Genomic DNA, 21,837 nt, shown 5'->3' on the forward strand with positions numbered 1-21,837 from the left:
ACATGATCTCAGGCACAAACCTCCTTGTTTTTCCATTTTGTCTTTAAGTTACTTGCTGAAACAACTGCACAAATATGAAAAAAGATACAAAATCAGGCATCCTCTGCCCTCAGTGCCTACTAAATGATTTTCTGCCACTTTAATGATAAAGATACAACATTTCAGCATTCCGCTGCCCTTATTATTTTTCATTTTGTTGATATTTCTACTGAATACATCTTTCAATATTTTAACAATGGAACATGTATTCAGGTTGTTCCACACACAGCCTTTGGTGGTAAGGGTTTTGTTGTTATATTTCTATTATGTTTCCTTTAAAAATAATTATCCTGTTTAAATGGATTACGTCAATTTTATACGCATTTATCATATGATATTGATGAAATTAATACATAGAGGGCAGTAGTACAAATTGATTGGAATTGAGAGCCTCCATTAGCACACTTAAATATGAATATTATATATATACATATATATATTTATAAGCCAAATTACATGCTGAGTGAGATTCTCCTACTCTTTTTCACTCTCTGCCCCTTAAGCCTGTGAGAAATGGAATATTTCTTGCCATATCAGTAAAAAAAGGATGTCACAGTCATCAGCACTTGCAGCCCTCCCGTGTGAGCCGGCAGGCCCTGAGGAACTCAGGATATGCAAATACAGAATGCTGGCCCCAGAGAGCTGAGGTGCATATCAAAGGAAGGATTTCAGTGAGCCCAGACGCTTGCATCTTCCCATACAAAGAAAAGCGCTACATTCCTCACCTTGGGAGAGCTGGTTTTCCTTAGTTAACAATCACCTTTTGATGTTCCCCATTACCTGCGCCATTCCCCTCCCCTGTCCCCTCCCCCCAGTACTTTAGCTCAGGGAGGAAGGAGCGCAGAGAGACTCAGCTGAACAAGGGGCCTGCGAGCCTGGGGATGCGTTTTCAGCCGCTTTCCCCGCAGTCAGGAGGAGGGGCGCTGACGCTCCAACCGGACCCTGGGCCTCCCTTGCCCCGTTTCCCCTCAGGACGCTCAGGCCGACCCACTCCCCACGCCCACCAGGCCCGGCGAGCCAGGCCGAGGGCAGGGGCGAGAGGAGGGACTGAAGTTCCCCGGGACCAGACGCAGGGGGCCGCTCTTTCTGCACAGCAGCGGCGGGTGGCAGCGACCCCCTGCCCCTCAGAAGCTGGTCTTGCGCTGACGCCCGGGCACCGGACCAGGAGGAGGGTCAGCGCCCACTTACCCGGCCCGCGGTCCCCAGGACTGTCGTGGCTTCAGCCGCCAGGGCCCCTCCAGAGCCGGCAGCCTCAGTGAGGCCTCCCTCCCCTCGGGCTCCGGGGCACTTCAGTGACAGCGGAGGGAAGAGACACCGAGCCAGGAGTTCCAGCTCTGCGGAAACGTGGGCTCCGTTCTGGGCGAGGAGGTGAGACCGCTCTGCCCCCAGGCCTTCCGGGAGTGAGGGCGGCGCTGGGGGAGGAGCCGCCTGCAGCCGCCAGGAGCCCTTCCGGGGGTCCTGGAGGCGCGGCCCGGCCTGGGGGCCCCGCCCACTGTGGCTGCAGCCCAGGCCTTTTTCCTCGAATCCTACACAAGAAAGAAAGATACACAGTCTATAGTAAATATTCACAAATGATTGTTGCTGCTGTGCTTACTATTCTATTAAAGGTGTAAAATCCATAAAACACTTTAAGTTCAAAGTTAAATATGAATTTTTACCTTTCTAATTATGTCTCTGCTATTCCCAACTGTGATTAATGAATCAGAGACTGTGGCATCACCAGTTAAAAATGAGCTTGAGAAAAAAATAGAACTCAGGCCCACCAGACCTACTGAATCACGATCTGCACTTTTACAATCTCCCCAGTGTACTTGTGTACCCATGAATAGTTGAAAGGTACATTTCTACCTCGACATGTCTTTTCTGTCTGAGAAATACACACATTTTATACAGTTTGATATAAATAACACACCCAAAAATGCATATGCCTTTGTTGAAACCATCATTTTATCATTTCTTTTCCAGATAAGTATAGTCTCTACACTGGTTTTGTGGATCACATGCCATACTCTTTTCTTGTAGTTAGAAATAAGGTAGAGAAAGTTACTTTGTAAATATATATATATATATATATATATATATATTAGTGGGTAATTGAAGACAGTCTTCTAAATTAAAAGCAGTTCTCTTAACTTGCTGTTTTCTTCTTGGGTCACATTATGAACTCTTCCCGTGGCCACATGGCATGTGTACTTTTAATTTCAGGGGCTGCTGACATTCCAGGATGTGGCCATAGATTTCTCTCAAGAGGAGTGAGAATGACTGGACCAAAATCAATGGGAATTGTACAGGGATGTGATTTTAGAGAAGTATAGGAACCTGCTCTCCTTGGGTGAGGATACCTTCCTTCCAGAATTCCTTATCCAACCACAGGGTTTAGAGTCCTTCATTTGTAGAATGTCTCCTGGAATCTTCTGCTTCCTACAATAGGGTTTCAGATTGCAACGTTTCAGGAAAGATTGGGAGTTTGTGGGTATAATTTATCTTATTCTTTTAAAATTGCAGCCTCCCTTTTAATATACTTTGTAACTGCTTGGGAAGTGTCTATATGAACTGTGTACTATATGCTTCTGTTATAGTCCTTACAATATTTTTTTGCCTTATTTTCTGTAACAATTTTCCATGGATTCTTTGGGCTTAAGGTATATTAAAAGGGAGACTGCGATTCTGGGACTTCCCTGGTGATGCAGTGGTTAAGAATTCTCCTGCCAATGCAGGGGACCCGGTTCGATCCCCGGTCCGGGAAGATCCCACGTGCCACGGAGCAACTAAGCCAGTGGGCCACAACTACTGAGCCTGCGCGCCACAACTACTGAAGCCGGCGTGCCTTGAGCCCGTGCGCCATTTATTGTTTGGAGAATAAAACCGCCTCCGAGTGATTAAAATTTAGACCAGCTAGTCAAAATGCTTTATCACCTGTTCTTCTAAAGCACTGATCAACGGAACAAGTTTTACTAGGGATAACAGTGTGATTGTATTCTGGAGTTCATATGGGCAATATGGTTTATGACCTTGATGCTGGATCACGACATTTCAATGGCATAACTGCTATTAATTGTCTGTTTGTTCAACGATTAAAGTCTCACGTGATCTGAGTTCAGACTGGAGTCATCCTGGTTGGTTTCTGTCTATTGCAGATTTCTTCCAGTATGAAAGGACAAGAGCAATTCGGCTTCCTTTACAAAATGTCTTCAAACTAAATGATGATGTAATCTACATTCAATTAATTTATACATACCCTACTGTAGAACAGGGTTTGTTACGGTGGCAGAGCCCGGTAATTATGTAAAACTGAAACCTTTATCTGCAGTGGTTCAAGTCCTCTTCCTAAGAATATGTTTATAATCAACATTCTTTCACAAATTACCCAATTTAATTCACCATAGCATTCCTCATATTAACTAAATGGAGAATCCTAGGCTATATGCAAATCCAGAAAGGGCCAAAAATCATCAGCCCCCATGGATTATTACAACCCATTGCTGAGGCATTCAAATTACTTATTAAAGAACCACTATGTCCATCAACATCATCAATTTATATATTATTGCCCCAATGCTAGCCTTAACCCTGGCTCTCACAACATGAATTCCTCTTCCCATATCTTATCCACTAATTAATATAAATGTAGGCATATTATTTATATTAGCCATATCACACCTAGCCATCTATTCCATCCTCAGATCTGGATGAGCTTCACGTTCAAAATACTCACTCACTGGAGCTCTAGGGACAGTAGCACAGACAATCTCATATGAAGTAATGTAACAGTTATTCTATTCTCAGTCTTACTGATAAATGGATCATTTACACTTTCAACAGTAATTATTACACAAGAACACCTATGACTAATTTTCTCCTGACCCCTACCCAGAATTTGATTATCTCCGCAGTAGCAGAAATCCAATGAAGGCCCACTTGATTTAACAGAAGTAGAATCAAAACCTGTATATGTCTTCAATGTAAAAAATGTAGCAGGCCCATTCACCCCGTCCCTCCTAGAGAATATGTCAATTTCCCTATAATAAACATTTCCACAGCAATCTACTTTTAGGAGCATTCGACAATCCCTAGGTGCCAGAATTATATACAGCCCAAGTCATCATTAAAACACATCTAACAATCTCCTTTCTATGAATTTGAGCCTCTTACCTACAATTTTGATATGACCAACGCATACATCTCTTATAAAATGTTTTTTTACGACTAACATTAACCTTATGTATATGAGAGTTTTCACTACTTGTCATCATACCAGGCAACCCACCACAAATTTAAGAAATATGTCTGACAAAAGAGTTACTTTGATAGAGTAAATCATAGAGGTTTCAATGCTCTTATTCCTGGAATTGAATTCTTCCTAATAATTTTACATTCTCCATGCTACCTACCGCATTACACCACATGCTATATAGTAAAGTTCTCTAAGTAAGCTTCAGGCCCATACCCCCAAAATATTTTTGTATATCCTTCCTGTGCTAATAAACTCTCATTGTTTTTACCATCATTCTACTGACCATTTTCTCAGGAAATATAATTGTATAACAAGCTCACACTGGTTAATGGTATCCCCATTCTAATAAAAAACATGAACCCGTAAGCTACAGAAGCATCCAACAAATATTTCCTAAAACAGTCCACCACATCAATACTACTTATAATGGCTATTATCGTTAATCTAATATACTCTGGTCAAAGAGCACAATGAATAACAAAAATCTTTAATCCAGCAGCATCCACCCTCATGACAATCGCCCTTGTCACAAAAGTAGGACTTTCCCCATTTCACTTCTGAGTGCCTGAAGTCATACAAGGCATCCCATGAACAGCAGACCTGATGCTATCAACATGACAAAATTGCACCCCTATCAGTTTTATACCACATGTCACCATCCATCAACCTAAATATACTATTAATCATAGTGATATTATAAATCATAGCTGGAGGCTGAGGCAGACTTCGCCATACTCACCTGGAAAATATTACACCCTCCTCATCAATTGCCCATATAGGATGAATAACAGCTATTATAATGTATATTCAGATTATAACAATCCTAAACATACAAATTTATATCATAACAACACTATCTTCTTCTTATTTATGCGCAGATCATGGACTACAAGAGTATCATTATCACACACATGAGATAAAACACCTCCCATCACAATCATTTTCCTCACCATTATAGTATCATTAGGACATCGCCCATCACTATCAGGGTTTCTACCCAAATGAATAATTATCCAAGAGATAACCAAAATGACAACATCATTCTACCAACACTAATAGCCATCATAGCAGTCCTCAGCATATATTTCTACTTGCAGCTAACATACTCCACATCACTAACTATATTCCCTTCATTAAACAACACAAACACAAAACAATTTGAACATACAAAGAAATAACCTTCCTATCATTACCAATCATAATACCCACACGATTACTACACACAACACCCATTCTATCGGTGCTGGACTAGGAATTTAGGTTAGTTCAGACCAAGAGCTTTCAAAACCCTAAACAAGTGAAATTTACTTAATTCCTAAAAATAAGGATTGCAAGACTTTATTCTACATCAATTGAATGTAAAGCAAACACTGTATTTAAGCCAAATCTTTACGAGATTGATGAGTTTTAACCCCAGGAAACTCTAGTTAACAGGCAAATCCTCTAGTCAACTGGCTTCAGTCTACTTCTCCTTCATTTGAGAAAGAAAAAAAGAAAAAACAAGGCAGGAAAACCACTGGCAGAATTGAAGCTGCTTCTCTGAAGTTACAATTCAATTTGTTGATTCACCACAGGGTTTGCCAGAAAGAGGGCTCAATCTCTGTCTTTAGATTTACAGTCTAATGCTAACTCAGTCATTTTACCTCTGTTCATACACTGCTGATTCTTTTCAACAAATCACAAAGATATCGGCATTTTATATTTACTATTTGGTGCTTGAGCTGGAGTAGCAGGCAGCCCCTTAATTATATTAATCCAGGCTGAGCTATGCTGACCTGGACCGCTACTTGGAGATGCCCAAGTCTGTAAGGTAGTCATAACAGTCCCTGCACTTGTAATAATTTTCGTTATAGCTGTACCCGTTATGATTGCAGGCTTTGAAAACTGACTTGGGCCACTAATAACTCAGACACCTGAAGTAGCATTTCCCCCAATAAATCATATAAACTTTTGACTGCTTCCCCCATCATTCTTACTCCTACTCATATCACCAGTAGTAGAAGCTGGTTCTGGTACCAGTGGAACCATGTATTCAGCTCTAGCCTGCAATCTGGCCCATGCAGGAGCCTCTGTCGACCTAACCATTTTCTCCTTACATTTAGCAGGTGTCTCTTCAATTCTTGGTATTATTACTTTTATTACTATAGTCTTTAATACAAAACCAGCAGTCATATCCCAATACCAAACACCATTATTTGTTTAATCTTCCCCAACTATAGCCATATTACTATAATTACCAATCTCAGTCCGAGCAGCCAGAATTGCCATACTGTTAAGAGATAGAAATCTAAACACTACTTTCTTTGACCCTGCAGGAGGGGACTGAATCCTATACCAACACCTATTTTGATTCTTTGCTCACCCTGAAGTCTGTATTCATGGCCTACCAGGCTTTGTTATAAACTCACATATCATTACATACTATTTAGGACAAAAAGTGCCTTTCAGCTAATTGGGAATAGTATGAGTCATGTTCACTGTTTTTTTAGGATTTCTCTTGTGGGCCCATCATATGTTTACCATAGGGATAGCTGTCGACTCAGGAGCATACTTTGCATCAGCTACCGTAATTACTTCTATCCCTACAGCAGTAAAAGTATCTAGCTGATTAGCAACTCTTTATTTAATTTTTCTTTTTCTTTTCTTTTTTTTTGGCTGCGCTGGGTCTTGTTTGCTGCACGTGGGCTTTCTCTGGTTGCGGTGAGCGGCAGCTACTCTTCGTGCGGTGTGCGGCCTTTTCATTGCAGTGGCTTCTCTTGTTGCAGAGCACAGCCTCTAGGCGCGTGGGCTGCAGTAGTTGTGGCTTGTGGGCTCTAGAGGGCAGCTCAGTAGTTGTGGTGCACGGGCTTTTTGCTCCGCGGCATGTGGAATCTTCCCAGACGAGGGCTCGAACCCGTGTCCCCTGCATTGGCAGGCGAATTCTTAACCACTGCGTCACCAGGGAAGTCCCTGGTTAGCAACTGTTCATGGAGGTAATATTATATGACCTCCCACTATATTATGAGTTTTAGGCTTTAGTTTTTCTTTTTACAGTAGGTAGTTTGACAGGAATCATCTTAGCCAACTCATCGCAGACATTGTCCTCCAGGATACATACTATGTAGTAGCACACTTCCATGACCTAATGTCCATGGGAGCAGTTTTCACTATTATAGGAGGCTTCCTACACTGATTCCCACTATTCTCAGGTTATACAGTTAACTCAGCATGAGCAAAAATTCACTTCACAAGTATATTTGTAGTAGTAAATATGACTTCCTGCAGCACTTTCTTGGCCTCTCAGGGATGTCACTACGTTAGTCTGAGTACCCTGAGGCACACACCACATGAAATATTTTGTCTTTAGGCTCATTAATCTCAGTAGCAGCAGTAATGCTAATAATCTTCATACTTTGAAAAGCATTTGCGTCTAAACAAGAAGTCTTAGCAGTGGAAACTGCTACTCCTAACCTAGAATGGTTACACGAATGTCCTTTACCATATCCTACGTTTCAAGATCCTACCTATGTAAATGTAAAATAAGGAAGGACTCAAGTCCTTCTCAACCAGTTTCAAGCCAACACCATAACAATTATGTCTTTCTCAATAAATGAGATAAAAGTAAAAAGTGATGTAGCTTTGTCAAAGTTAAATCATAGGCTAAAATCCTGTATATCACTAAGGCATATCAATTTCATCTCGGCTCTCAAGATACAACATCACCGATTATGGAAGAACTTTTACATTTTCATCATCACACATGAATAGTGATTTTAAAAATAAGTTCTCTAGTCCTCTATATCATTTCACTAATATTGACATCTAAACTAACTCACTTGCATACAATAGATGCACAGGTAGAGAAAATGTGAACAATTTACTAGCCACTATTGTAATCTTAATTGCCCTATCATCATTGTGAATCCTTTACATGATACATGAAATCAATAACTCTTCCCAAACCATAAAAAACTATGGGTCAGTAATGATACTGAAGCTACAAATACACAGATTATGAAGATTTAAATGTTGACTCCTCTGTAATCCCCACATCAGAGCTAAAACCAGGAGAATAATGACTAATAGAAGTCAACAACCGAATAGTTAGAGATAGTCATTGAATATTAGTTTCATCTGAAATTGTTGTACACTCCTGAGTTGTTCCTTCTCAGACCTAAAAAGAGCTGCTATCCCAGGACGCCTAACTTAAAGAATCCTAGTACCAACAGGACCAGGCCTATGTTGTGGACAAGAGAGCTCGTTTTCCTGAGTTCAAAGACAGGACAGAGGGATATGGCTGAGATATGGGGTGAATCTGGAGCCCATGGGGATGCACTCTCCAAGCTCCAGGATAGGAATGGGGCCTCTAGGGTCCCAGGCCACCCACCACACCCTCCCGAGCAGGATCTGCGCAACATTCCCTGTCAGTGATGAGGCAGCCCTAGCACTTGTCACGCCCCGATGTTGTGTCCTATGTGGGCCCCATGCTCTTGGGACCACACCCCACACTCTGCAGGTCCATGCTACAGGTTCCTTCATGCCTCAGGAATAGAGCCCACACAGCAAGCAGTTCCCTCCCCAACCAGCAGGAGGAGGGGAGGAGAGCAGGGGCACCAGGGGAGTCTCACTCAGACAACAACACCCCAGGGGTGCCAGCGGGGACAGTGATGATGCAGATGAGGCACAGACCAAGAGATGGGACCAGAGGACCCAAAAGGCAGCTGGTCAGGTCCTGGCTCATCTGCACCCCGGACACCTTTGTCCCTCATACACCCCCTTCCTCATACACCCTCTCCTTAAATGCAGAATCTTCAGATGCAAACAGGCAGAGCTTCAGACTGAAAGTCAGCTCTTCCAAAATGACCCGTCAGCAAACACTGCAGGATTCCACTCCAGTGGGTGCCCTGGAGTCGACAACTCAGTGACTGAAGTGGATATCCATGCCAGGGGCAGTGGGAGGGAATGGGAAGTGAGACTTTCATGGTTGTGGAATTTTCGTTTTGCAAGATGAAAAGTTCTAGGGATGGTGGTGATGGCTCCACGAGAAAGTGAATATATCTGATGCCTCAGAAACGTGCACTTAAAATGGTGATGATGGTAAAGGGTATGTGATGTGTGTGTTTTTTTTGTTTTTGTTTTTGTTTTTTTGTGATGTGTGTTTTATTTCACTTAAAATAAATTCTTAAAATAATGTCTTGTTAATTGAGATTCCATTTCGACTCCCCTTCATCACAAATGTCAGAGGCCCAGACACAGTCCCCTACCTTAGGGGCCATCACGGTACCCTCACAGAGCACGTGGGAGACCATTCTTAGGGGGGGCTAGTCTGTGCTCACCTGACCTCTGTCCAGGGGGACCCAGGCAGTGGTGACCCCCATAGATTAGACATATGATATGCTATGATATTAATATGATACCACCAAGTATTGTCACTCACCAGAACACAGAGCAGCAACCCACTCAAACATGTCTGACCTCATATGATTGTGACAAGATTAAGAGAAGAAAAGGGACCACAGGTTAATCAGGGCAACACCCTTAATGCAGAGGTTGGAAATCTCAAAGGGGACAGGACACACTGCAGGCAAAGAGCGCATATGTGGTCTCCCCGTACCTGTGATCCTGACCCATGCAGGTGTGGTGAGACCCACACAGTCCCCGCACCCTATACCTGGGGTCACACATCCACACTCACCAGGGTGACCCACCTCCCCAGACCCCTCCACCTGGGTCACACGTCCACAGTCCCAGGGTGACCTCACCTCCCCAGACCCTGCACCTGGGGTCACACGTCCCCTTGGTCAGGACACCATGGCTCTGCAGGGTGCTCCCCCAATGTGGAAACAAGCTGGGTCCCTGGGACCTCCTGGGATGGGAAAAAGTGTCAGGTGGGTCTCCTTTCCCCACACTTGTCCCACAGGAGTCCTCCTCTTCTCACTTTGGTTCTGTGTGATTTTAACTGTTTTTAAAGCTTTCAGGCTAGAGCTGAACACACGACCTTGGCGCTGGCAGGCTCAGTGCTTTCTCGTCTCACTTACATGTTGAGAAAACTCACAGGACAGCAGGGCTGAAAGCCGAGGGGCAGCTCTGGACTCTGCTGAGTAGGGACGGTAGACTGGAAGGAGCGCTCAGCAGCAGCCTCAGCTGTTACCCATCGGCCTTTTGCCCAATCTGCGTGCCCTGCAATCAATTCACCAGCTAAACCTGCCTATCGGGCTTTTGCCCAATCTGCGTGCCCTGCAATCAATTCACCAGCTAAACCTGCCTCCCTATGCACCATGCACGTGCTGGTAAATTGGAATTATTGCCAGGTAGCCTCCCTGAGGATTCTCCACGAGCCCCAGGGAAGGTGAACCTTGCAGGGATTAAGACTAAGGCCCCGACCATAGCACTGACCCTTGGAAGGACCAGGTCACCACACTCAGAGGAGAGGCTGCTACGTAGACAAACCCACCTCAGCTCCAGACCCCAGACATCTAAGCACTGACATTCAGATGCAGGCACGGAGCTTCCCAGTACTGAGTCCAGGCCGGGTCTCTACCCAGGTCCCCATAGTCCTAGCGTACACAGAACATGGTCAGGTCTAAATCTTCTTATTATAGACAACACATGGTCAGCTCTAAACATAATCGGTAGACAAGACATGCAGAGGTCTAAATCTACCGTGTAGACAGAACTTGATCATGTTTAAACTAGCTTAGGGCTGATCTCATAGGACGTACAGATCACACACATGGGTCTCTCATCTTTGGACACCCACATCAGGAAACTGAACAAAATCTTTGTCATTAAACATTTCAACAGGCAAAACAGAAATGTTCCCAATTTCTCTGGCCACCTGATGGTCAGGATCCATGGGTGAGCCACGAACTTCTTAGAGTGCAGCCCAGTCTGCTGCCAAGACAGACAAGAAGTGGCCTGATTCCAGCCTCCCAGGCTTCCAGAAGGAGGCGACCACACTGGAAGCCCAGGCAGGAGAGTCCTGCATGGTCCGGGCCGGGAGATCCGGTCTGTCCATTCGGCTGGCCGATTCCGGGCGTGGCGCTCAGGGCCGCTGAGAGCCCTACACTCAGGTCCTGCTTCCCTGCAGCGTGTGCGTGTGTGTGTGCGTGTGTGTGTGTGTGTGTGTGTGTGTGTGTGTGTGTGTGTGTGTGTAGAGGGGGCGGTGGCTGACGGCTCCCATGGCTCCTGTCCCAGGCACCGCGCTGTGTTCCAGGGGAGGCACGGGGAGATGTAGGGACACAGAAGCCGTTGGAGAGGAGAACCTACCGCGGAACTCCTTGCACGCTGGCTCGCCCCACCCGGGGACCCGCCTGCCCATCGTGGGCCGCATGTCACCCCCCAGCCCCCCACCCCCGAGGACAGGGTGCCTGATCTTTCAACAGCACAGGGTCTCACATGAAGGAGACCCAGTGGGGACTGTCACCACCCCCCCCACTCCTGATACTGTGTTTGGGGAGAATGAACCCCCTTGACTGGGCGATGGGACCCTGTGAGGAAAGAGGTGGCGGCCCCATCCAAGTTGGGGCCTGGCTGAGAGATGGAAACACAGGAGCCAAGTGCAGGGCCTGGAGGCCAGGCCAACAGGAGGGGCACCCCCATACTTGGCCGGGCTCCCCAACTGTGACATTGTTGCTTTAGGGGACCTGGGGCAGGTGACTGAATGTAATGGGGGTCTAAACTGGACCCTGAATGGGGTTTAAAGAAGGTGTGAAAGAAGTTACTGAGACGGTGACAGTCATTGGAAGACAGACTCTGTGTCAGGACATCCTGCTCCATCCATTTAAATCCCTGAGATCTGTGACCTTTACGTGGCTACGCAGGATTGTTGGAGCAGCTGCGTGCGGATATATCTGGGGCACAATTCAGTCTGCAACCAACTTGCAAGTGCAAGTGGTTCCAGCAAACACACAGGTGTGCACACAGGCAGGCACAGCACACACACAAACATATGCACGTGCACAGAACAAATATATTCACACACTAGCATATGAACACACATGCACGCATATGCCCATGGACACACTAACGTGTGCAAGTGCACATACCTATGCACATGCACAGCATATGTATGCAAACAGGCACATGCACAAGCATAGCACAACACACAGGGAATAAAGTGAATCCGTAAAGTATTAATTCCTGAACACAAGTGAAGCTGACATGTATTTTTCCCTTTTCTTAGCTTTGATGTTTTTCACAATAAAAAGTTGAAGAAAAAAGTTAATGGCAAATGACTTTTGATTCATAGGACTTTCTGACATTATTCCACAAATATTATGACAGGAGAAATGAATGTAGATATTACATGTGTCCACTAATGGATGAACGGAGAAGAAAAACACAGTCCATCAATACAAGGGAATGTTTATTCCGCCTACAAAGGAAGGCAATTCTGACACGGGCTGCAGCAGGGATGAACCTTGAGGGCATTATGCTCAGTGATGTAAGCTAGACACAAAAAACAAACAGTGCTTGATCCACTCATACAAGACCTCTAGAGCAGTTGGAATCATAGAGACATAAAGTAGGATGTTGAGTGCCAGAGGCTGAGGGAGGGACAATGGGGAGTGAGTGTTTAATGGGGACTGTTTCAATTTTGCAAGATGAAAAAGTTCTGGAGGACGATGGCGGTCAGGTTTGCACAACAGTGCGAATTACTTCTTGACCCTGAAATGTGCACTTAAAAATGGTTAAGACAGTAAATTTTATGTTATGTGTATTTGACCACAATTTTAAAAACTTTTTAAAAAACAACAGGAAATAGTCCATGAATACCACAAGATGCACAACTTCACTAACAACCGAGGGATTAAAGCCATAAGAAAAATACTGTGCATACACCTACCGGAATGGCAGACATGAAAGACATAGTATCAACTATCAGCAGGATGTGGAGCAATGGAAAGCCTGGTATGCAGCGGGGGGGATGCAACCACTTCTGAAATAATCGGGCCTCAGATAGCGAAGTCCGTGCACACAGACCCACAGTGCTCCTCCCAGTTGAACACAAACCCACCAGCCCTGCACCAGGACACACGGACATGGACTCTGCAGCCACAGGAGCCAAACCTGAAAGAACTTGAAGGCCATCACAAGCGGATGCAGAAATGAATCATGCACGCTCCTATGAAGGAATATTCCACAGCAATGGAGTACATTTTGTTTAAAGGTAGTAAAACTATAAAAATTATTAAAAAAAAACTATATTCACAGGATGAAAGAATCTATAATTCTGGAACCTAGGGATTGTCAAATGCTCCTAAAAATAGATTGTTGTGGAAATGTTTATTATAGGGAAATTGACATATTCTCTAGGAAGGACGGGGTGAATGGGCCTGCTACATTTTCTACATTGAAGACATATACAGGTTTTGATTCTACTTCTGTTAAATCAAGTGGGCCTTCATTGGATTTCTGCTACTGCGGAGATAATCAAATTCTGGGTAGGGGTCAGGAGAAAATTAGTCATAGGTGTTCTTGTGTAATAATTACTGTTGAAAGTGTAAATGATCCATTTATCAGTAAGACTGAGAATAGAATAACTGTTACATTACTTCATATGAGATTGTCTGTGCTACTGTCCCTAGAGCTCCAGTGAGTGAGTATTTTGAACGTGAAGCTCATCCAGATCTGAGGATGGAATAGATGGCTAGGTGTGATATGGCTAATATAAATAATATGCCTACATTTATATTAATTAGTGGATAAGATATGGGAAGAGGAATTCATGTTGTGAGAGCCAGGGTTAAGGCTAGCATTGGGGCAATAATATATAAATTGATGATGTTGATGGACATAGTGGTTCTTTAATAAGTAATTTGAATGCCTCAGCAATGGGTTGTAATAATCCATGGGGGCTGATGATTTTTGGCCCTTTCTGGATTTGCATATAGCCTAGGATTCTCCATTTAGTTAATATGAGGAATGCTATGGTGAATTAAATTGGGTAATTTGTGAAAGAATGTTGATTATAAACATATTCTTAGGAAGAGGACTTGAACCACTGCAGATAAAGGTTTCAGTTTTACATAATTACCGGGCTCTGCCACCGTAACAAACCCTGTTCTACAGTAGGGTATGTATAAATTAATTGAATGTAGATTACATCATCATTTAGTTTGAAGACATTTTGTAAAGGAAGCCGAATTGCTCTTGTCCTTTCATACTGGAAGAAATCTGCAATAGACAGAAACCAACCAGGATGACTCCAGTCTGAACTCAGATCACGTGAGACTTTAATCGTTGAACAAACAGACAATTAATAGCAGTTATGCCATTGAAATGTCGTGATCCAGCATCAAGGTCATAAACCATATTGCCCATATGAACTCCAGAATACAATCACACTGTTATCCCTAGTAAAACTTGTTCCGTTGATCAGTGCTTTAGAAGAACAGGTGATAAAGCATTTTGACTAGCTGGTCTAAATTTTAATCACTCGGAGGCGGTTTTATTCTCCAAACAATAAATGGCGCACGGGCTCAAGGCACGCCGGCTTCAGTAGTTGTGGCGCGCAGGCTCAGTAGTTGTGGCCCACTGGCTTAGTTGCTCCGTGGCACGTGGGATCTTCCCGGACCGGGGATCGAACCGGGTCCCCTGCATTGGCAGGAGAATTCTTAACCACTGCATCACCAGGGAAGTCCCAGAATCGCAGTCTCCCTTTTAATATACCTTAAGCCCAAAGAATCCATGGAAAATTGTTACAGAAAATAAGGCAAAAAAATATTGTAAGGACTATAACAGAAGCATATAGTACACAGTTCATATAGACACTTCCCAAGCAGTTACAAAGTATATTAAAAGGGAGGCTGCAATTTTAAAAGAATAAGATAAATTATACCCACAAACTCCCAATCTTTCCTGAAACGTTGCAATCTGAAACCCTATTGTAGGAAGCAGAAGATTCCAGGAGACATTCTACAAATGAAGGACTCTAAACCCTGTGGTTGGATAAGGAATTCTGGAAGGAAGGTATCCTCACCCAAGGAGAGCAGGTTCCTATACTTCTCTAAAATCACATCCCTGTACAATTCCCATTGATTTTGGTCCAGTCATTCTCACTCCTCTTGAGAGAAATCTATGGCCACATCCTGGAATGTCAGCAGCCCCTGAAATTAAAAGTACACATGCCATGTGGCCACGGGAAGAGTTCATAATGTGACCCAAGAAGAAAACAGCAAGTTAAGAGAACTGCTTTTAATTTAGAAGACTGTCTTCAATTACCCACTAATATATATATATATATATATATATATATATATTTACAAAGTAACTTTCTCTACCTTATTTCTAACTACAAGAAAAGAGTATGGCATGTGATCCACAAAACCAGTGTAGAGACTATACTTATCTGGAAAAGAAATGATAAAATGATGGTTTCAACAAAGGCATATGCATTTTTGGGTGTGTTATTTATATCAAACTGTATAAAATGTGTGTATTTCTCAGACAGAAAAGACATGTCGAGGTAGAAATGTACCTTTCAACTATTCATGGGTACACAAGTACACTGGGGAGATTGTAAAAGTGCAGATCGTGATTCAGTAGGTCTGGTGGGCCTGAGTTCTATTTTTTTCTCAAGCTCATTTTTAACTGGTGATGCCACAGTCTCTGATTCATTAATCACAGTTGGGAATAGCAGAGACATAATTAGAAAGGTAAAAATTCATATTTAACTTTGAACTTAAAGTGTTTTATGGATTTTACACCTTTAATAGAATAGTAAGCACAGCAGCAACAATCATTTGTGAATATTTACTATAGACTGTGTATCTTTCTTTCTTGTGTAGGATTCGAGGAAAAAGGCCTGGGCTGCAGCCACAGTGGGCGGGGCCCCCAGGCCGGGCCGCGCCTCCAGGACCCCCGGAAGGGCTCCTGGCGGCTGCAGGCGGCTCCTCCCCCAGCGCCGCCCTCACTCCCGGAAGGCCTGGGGGCAGAGCTGTCTCACCTCCTCGCCCAGAACGGAGCCCACGTTTCCGCAGAGCTGGAACTCCTGGCTCGGTGTCTCTTCCCTCCGCTGTCACTGAAGTGCCCCGGAGCCCGAGGGGAGGGAGGCCTCACTGAGGCTGCCGGCTCTGGAGGGGCCCTGGCGGCTGAAGCCACGACAGTCCTGGGGACCGCGGGCCGGGTAAGTGGGCGCTGACCCTCCTCCTGGTCCGGTGCCCGGGCGTCAGCGCAAGACCAGCTTCTGAGGGGCAGGGGGTCGCTGCCACCCGCCGCTGCTGTGCAGAAAGAGCGGCCCCCTGCGTCTGGTCCCGGGGAACTTCAGTCCCTCCTCTCGCCCCTGCCCTCGGCCTGGCTCGCCGGGCCTGGTGGGCGTGGGGAGTGGGTCGGCCTGAGCGTCCTGAGGGGAAACGGGGCAAGGGAGGCCCAGGGTCCGGTTGGAGCGTCAGCGCCCCTCCTCCTGACTGCGGGGAAAGCGGCTGAAAACGCATCCCCAGGCTCGCAGGCCCCTTGTTCAGCTGAGTCTCTCTGCGCTCCTTCCTCCCTGAGCTAAAGTACTGGGGGGAGGGGACAGGGGAGGGGAATGGCGCAGGTAATGGGGAACATCAAAAGGTGATTGTTAACTAAGGAAAACCAGCTCTCCCAAGGTGAGGAATGTAGCGCTTTTCTTTGTATGGGAAGATGCAAGCGTCTGGGCTCACTGAAATCCTTCCTTTGATATGCACCTCAGCTCTCTGGGGCCAGCATTCTGTATTTGCATATCCTGAGTTCCTCAGGGCCTGCCGGCTCACACGGGAGGGCTGCAAGTGCTGATGTCTGTGACATCCTTTTTTTACTGATATGGCAAGAAATATTCCATTTCTCACAGGCTTGAGGGGCAGAGAGTGAAAAAGAGTAGGAGAATCTCACTCAGCATGTAATTTGGCTTATAAATATATATATGTATATATATAATATTCATATTTAAGTGTGCTAATGGAGGCTCTCAATTCCAATCAATTTGTACTACTGCCCTCTATGTATTAATTTCATCAATATCATATGATAAATGCGTATAAAATTGACGTAATCCATTTAAACAGGATAATTATTTTTAAAGGAAACATAATAGAAATATAACAACAAAACCCTTACCACCAAAGGCTGTGTGTGGAACAACCTGAATACATGTTCCATTGTTAAAATATTGAAAGATGTATTCAGTAGAAATATCAACAAAATGAAAAATAATAAGGGCAGCGGAATGCTGAAATGTTGTATCTTTATCATTAAAGTGGCAGAAAATCATTTAGTAGGCACTGAGGGCAGAGGATGCCTGATTTTGTATCTTTTTTCATATTTGTGCAGTTGTTTCAGCAAGTAACTTAAAGACAAAATGGAAAAACAAGGAGGTTTGTGCCTGAGATCATGTTGATGTGAAACCAGGGATGGCCACCTTGTGCCAGGTGCGTGAAGTTTACCTGGCCAGGTAGACCGCAGAGCTCCTGAGAAGCCAGGGTTGGAATTCTTCTGCTGGGTGCCCCTTAGCTTCTGTGACTTGATTGATTGTGAGTCATGTTGGGGGAAAGACCTGATCACAGGAAATGGGTGGAAATAGAGTGATTTGGGGAGCAGCTAACGACATTCATCACAGCTCATGGCCTGATTGAATTTTAAAGAAACAGGAAAACAAATGCTTCTTATGGAATCAGAGAATATGAGGGCGGGACAATCCCAGAAAATGAGAAACACCCATCCCATTTTCCAGATGAGAAAACAGAGGCCCAGCAAGGTGAAATCCCTCACCCAAGTTGCACCCGTCTCTCCTCCCCACTACATGGTTCATGAAAGCAGGACTCTTCCTGTCTTGATCACTGCTGAACTCCAAACAGGGCCAGGTATCTAGCAGCTGCTTCAAAAATTTTGGTTGACTGGATGAACAATGCTATTTCTTTCTTTCTCACTCTTATTCAGGACTGTGCCAAGAACTCCCCAGGTTGCAATGTAATTCGATAAATGTAAATATTAATTGAGTTTTGTTGTGATGAGGGCTTAGGCTTTGAAGGCAACAGACTTGGTTCAGATCCTGGTTCTGCCACTCAGTAGCTGTTTGGCTTTGGGAAAATTACTAAACCTCTCTGAGCTTACTTCCTCCTTTGTAAAGTGGGCATAAAACTATCTGAGCCAGCAGAGCACTTGCATCAGGGATGTGCACTAAGTATTGGTCTTTCTCACTCTCCCACTCCTTCTCTCTGTTTTTCCCAGAGAAGATGTATAGAAGGATATAGTAGTTTTTTTAAAAAAATAATTAATTTAATTATTTTTGGCTGTGTTGGGTCTTCGTTGCTGCGTGTGGGCTTTCTCTAGTTGCAGGGAGCGGGGGTTACTCTTTGTTGCGGTGCACGGGCTTCTCATTGTGGTGGATTCTCTTGTTGCGCTTGTTGTGGAGCATAGGCTTTAGGCGCGCAGGCTTCAGTAGTTGTGGCCTCCAGCCTCAGTAGTTGTGGGGCATGGGCTTAGCTGCTCTGCGGCATGTGGGATCTTCCCTGACCAGGGCTCGAGCCCATGTCCTCTGCCTTGGCAGGCAGATTCTTAACCACTGCGCCACCAGGGAAGTCCGATATAGTACTTTTCAAAAAGGGGTTTTAATTTATTTCAGAAAATATACATTTTTCTTGTAGAAAAGTTTGTTCCCCTATAGAAACATAAACACGCAAAACCACTCCAAATGCTGTATTCTATGGGTTAGATATTATCAGTCACATTTTATAAGTAATTGGGCAAATGCCAAAGCACTAGCGACTGGGGAGTAAGAAGATTCAAATCTGGGGTGCCCCCCATCCCAATTCAAGAGCAGGGTGTATTTTTCAAATCCATGTTTCATCTGGTCTTTGTTTCTCATCCATCCTCTGTGTCTGCCTTTCTCAAGAAGGCTCAGATCCTCCGCTTTCACACCCTCCCGGCTGGTTGTGCCCCAGCTCCCGCCCTGGAGCCTCTGCATGCCTGGGTGTGCCTGCTCCCCCTGTGCATCACCAGCTTTGCCAGGGAGCTGCTGTATCGTGCACTGCTTGCTGTGCCCAGAGTACCTGGACCCTTCTGGTCCATGAAGTACACCCTCATCACCATGTGTGCACGCCCATCCCCTTACCTTATATCCTGCCTCTAAGCCAGGGTTGGGGGTGACTACAGTGTGCATTCAGCTGTGTGAGGTGCTGGGATCAAAGTGAAGTTCCCAACTTTTGAAGTTGCAGGCTTGAGGGGCACACAGTGATTTAAAATCAGGTCACCTGACTTAAAGGGGGGGCTGATTGATTTAAAGCCAAGGCAGCTGACTTAAAGCCTGCGTCCCTCAGCTGCAGGACGAGACCAGCTTTGGCGGTACACGGGTTCGCTCCAAGCCAGGACTGCTGTTCAGGAAGAGCTTCCAGTAGTGCCTTAGTGCAGGGGGACTTGGTCCGTGGTCTTGCCCCTGCCCTCAGAGGGGGGCCACCTGCTCTTCTGGAGAATCAGGGAGGGGGAAGTGCAGAGTCCCAGCTGGAGTTGCGGCACCCTTCTCTGATGGCAAGGAAAGGGGGGCGGGGCTGTGTAGTGTCCTGGGACTGGACTCACCAGGTCGACTCAGCCTCTCAGCCCCCTAACCTCCCCTCACACACCCCACAAGAGTTTCCAATAATATGTAATTGCGCCTTAGGTTCTCGGTCTTCAAACTCATACCCAGGCTCCCAGATCCCTTGATTCAGCCTATTCCTCTGTGCTCTTTCTTCTATTACATACAGTCCGAGAGGGAGGGGCTGGGGGATGGGACTGGAGCGATCCCGGCAGCACTGGCCTCAGCTGACTAAAGAGATCCGGGGCCTGCGCTATCACACATGTGCGAGGACCCTTAAGGCGGAATCGAGGGGGCCAGTTAGAGGCAGTGCTTGCTGCCTCAAGTGAGTATGGATCACCGTCGGGTGGGGGGGAGCACGCTGACCCCTGAGAAGTACTGTTAGGAGGATGTGTTCCTCCCTCGGCTTCAAGGACGTGGGTGGGCTTCAGGGCTCCAGTTCCTCTCCAGGCCTCCAGGTCCGACTGCACCGCAGCGGGCTTGCAGACCTGTCTTCCTGTCCCAGAACTTGCCAGGCTCCAGGAAGAATCCAGACTGCAGAGATGGTGCCTGAGCGCTCCAGCGTAAGAAGTGCTGTCCCTGGGGACCCAACAGTGGAGGGAGGAAGGGTGAAGGGACTGGGGGTTAGGGTCGGGAGGGGTGGCTGCCCTGGGAGACATTGAGAGAGAAATATCGCCCCCCACACCCCTGCCCCTGCAACTGACCCATTGATGCCATAGGATCTCAGGGCCTTTTAGTCAGAGATGCCTCTGCTTCTTTACTCCTGTGTTCAAAACTATGCAAAACCAACTCTTCATCCTCTTGCTGCCTTGCCAGGACTTTTAAAGCACTGTTCTTTTGAAGCACTCGTTCCCTAAACTGCAGTTTGGAGCTGTCCCAGCTATTTAAAAGTCTTCTCCTTAAACTGAGACTAAATCCTACTCTTTTGGGAAAATGTCCTTAACTTCATTGGAGATCATCTTTTCTGCCCATTCCTTCCTTCTACTGCCGTCTTAAGAACCCCTGTGCTCAAAGAGCTTGGTGATTTATTTTTTGCTTGATGTCAAAAAGAAACCTTCCCCATGCACCCCAAAAAGCTTTCCTGGATCATAGGTGTTTCACAACCATGACAGTGTTTTGCAGTTAGTGTACACTGGGTAGAGTGCCTAGCAATCCCTCCAAGAGCCAGAGGTGAGCAACACCTTTGCTTAGTTGATTGGATGTCCTTCAAGTTTAGGAAGGTACCATTCTTATGACCCAGGAGATAAGACAGAGCCCTGGATGGCTGTGGCTGTGATTAGATAACTTCTGATGATTTTATTTCCCTTACTGAGCTGCTGCTTCTAGGTTAATTTCATTTCATTACCTGTCCATTTTTAAAGAAAGACTGACAAAGTCACTGGAATAGGTCAGGAGTCTGAGCTCAGGGTTGGTCAAAGGTACTCACAGGGAGGAAGGTGGATAAAAATAGGTGGGTAAATAGGAGGGTTGGCAAGTACAGCCAGGACACCCGTGTTCATCGTGCATACTAATAAAGGCCAGAATCTCCTCATTTATCTCTGGTGGGAAGTTCTGATGGTTTCACAGGATCAAACTCAAATCATATTCAAGCTAGGGGATTTTCCTGAGCATAAGAGGAAGTATCCATCCCTAGCAGGAGTCGCTGCAGAGGAATAAAGACGTAGCTGTAGAGAATGGACTTAAGGACACAGGGAGGGGCAAGGGTAAGCTGGGATGAAGTGAGAGAGTGGCATGGACATATATACACTACCAAAGGTGAAATAGATAGCTATTGGGAAGCAGCTGCATATAGCACAGGGAGATCAGCTCAGTGCTTTGTGACCACCTAGAGGGGTGGGTTAGGGAAGGTGGGAGGGAGACACAAGAGGGAGAGGATATGGGAATATATGTATACGAATAGTTGATTCACTTTGTTATACAGCAGAAGCTAACACAACAAGGTAAAGTAATTATATTCCAAGAAATATGTTAACAATAGCAACAACAAAAAACCCAAATCTAAGGCAGTGAAGCCAACGGAGACATTGTATGTGTTTATAGTTCAAGAAACCCA

At 45.2% G+C, this 21,837-nt stretch overlaps 1 protein-coding gene across 1 annotated transcript in view; it reads right to left on the reverse strand.

Moving 5' to 3' along the window:
• Positions 1-603: 603 nt before the first annotated feature.
• Positions 604-21,837, reverse strand: part of LOC309613809 (uncharacterized protein) — a 335,392-nt gene continuing 314,158 nt past the window's right edge. The window contains exon 2 of the mRNA XM_082361212.1: positions 604-1,565. Coding sequence (XP_082217338.1) covers positions 1,213-1,565 — 353 coding nt within the window. The 3' untranslated portion in view covers positions 604-1,212. The remainder of the gene's footprint in view (positions 1,566-21,837) is intronic.

This window comes from Balaenoptera borealis (assembly GCF_965194805.1).
Source record: "Balaenoptera borealis genome assembly, chromosome: 1".
NCBI classification, from domain to species: domain Eukaryota; kingdom Metazoa; phylum Chordata; class Mammalia; order Artiodactyla; family Balaenopteridae; genus Balaenoptera; species Balaenoptera borealis.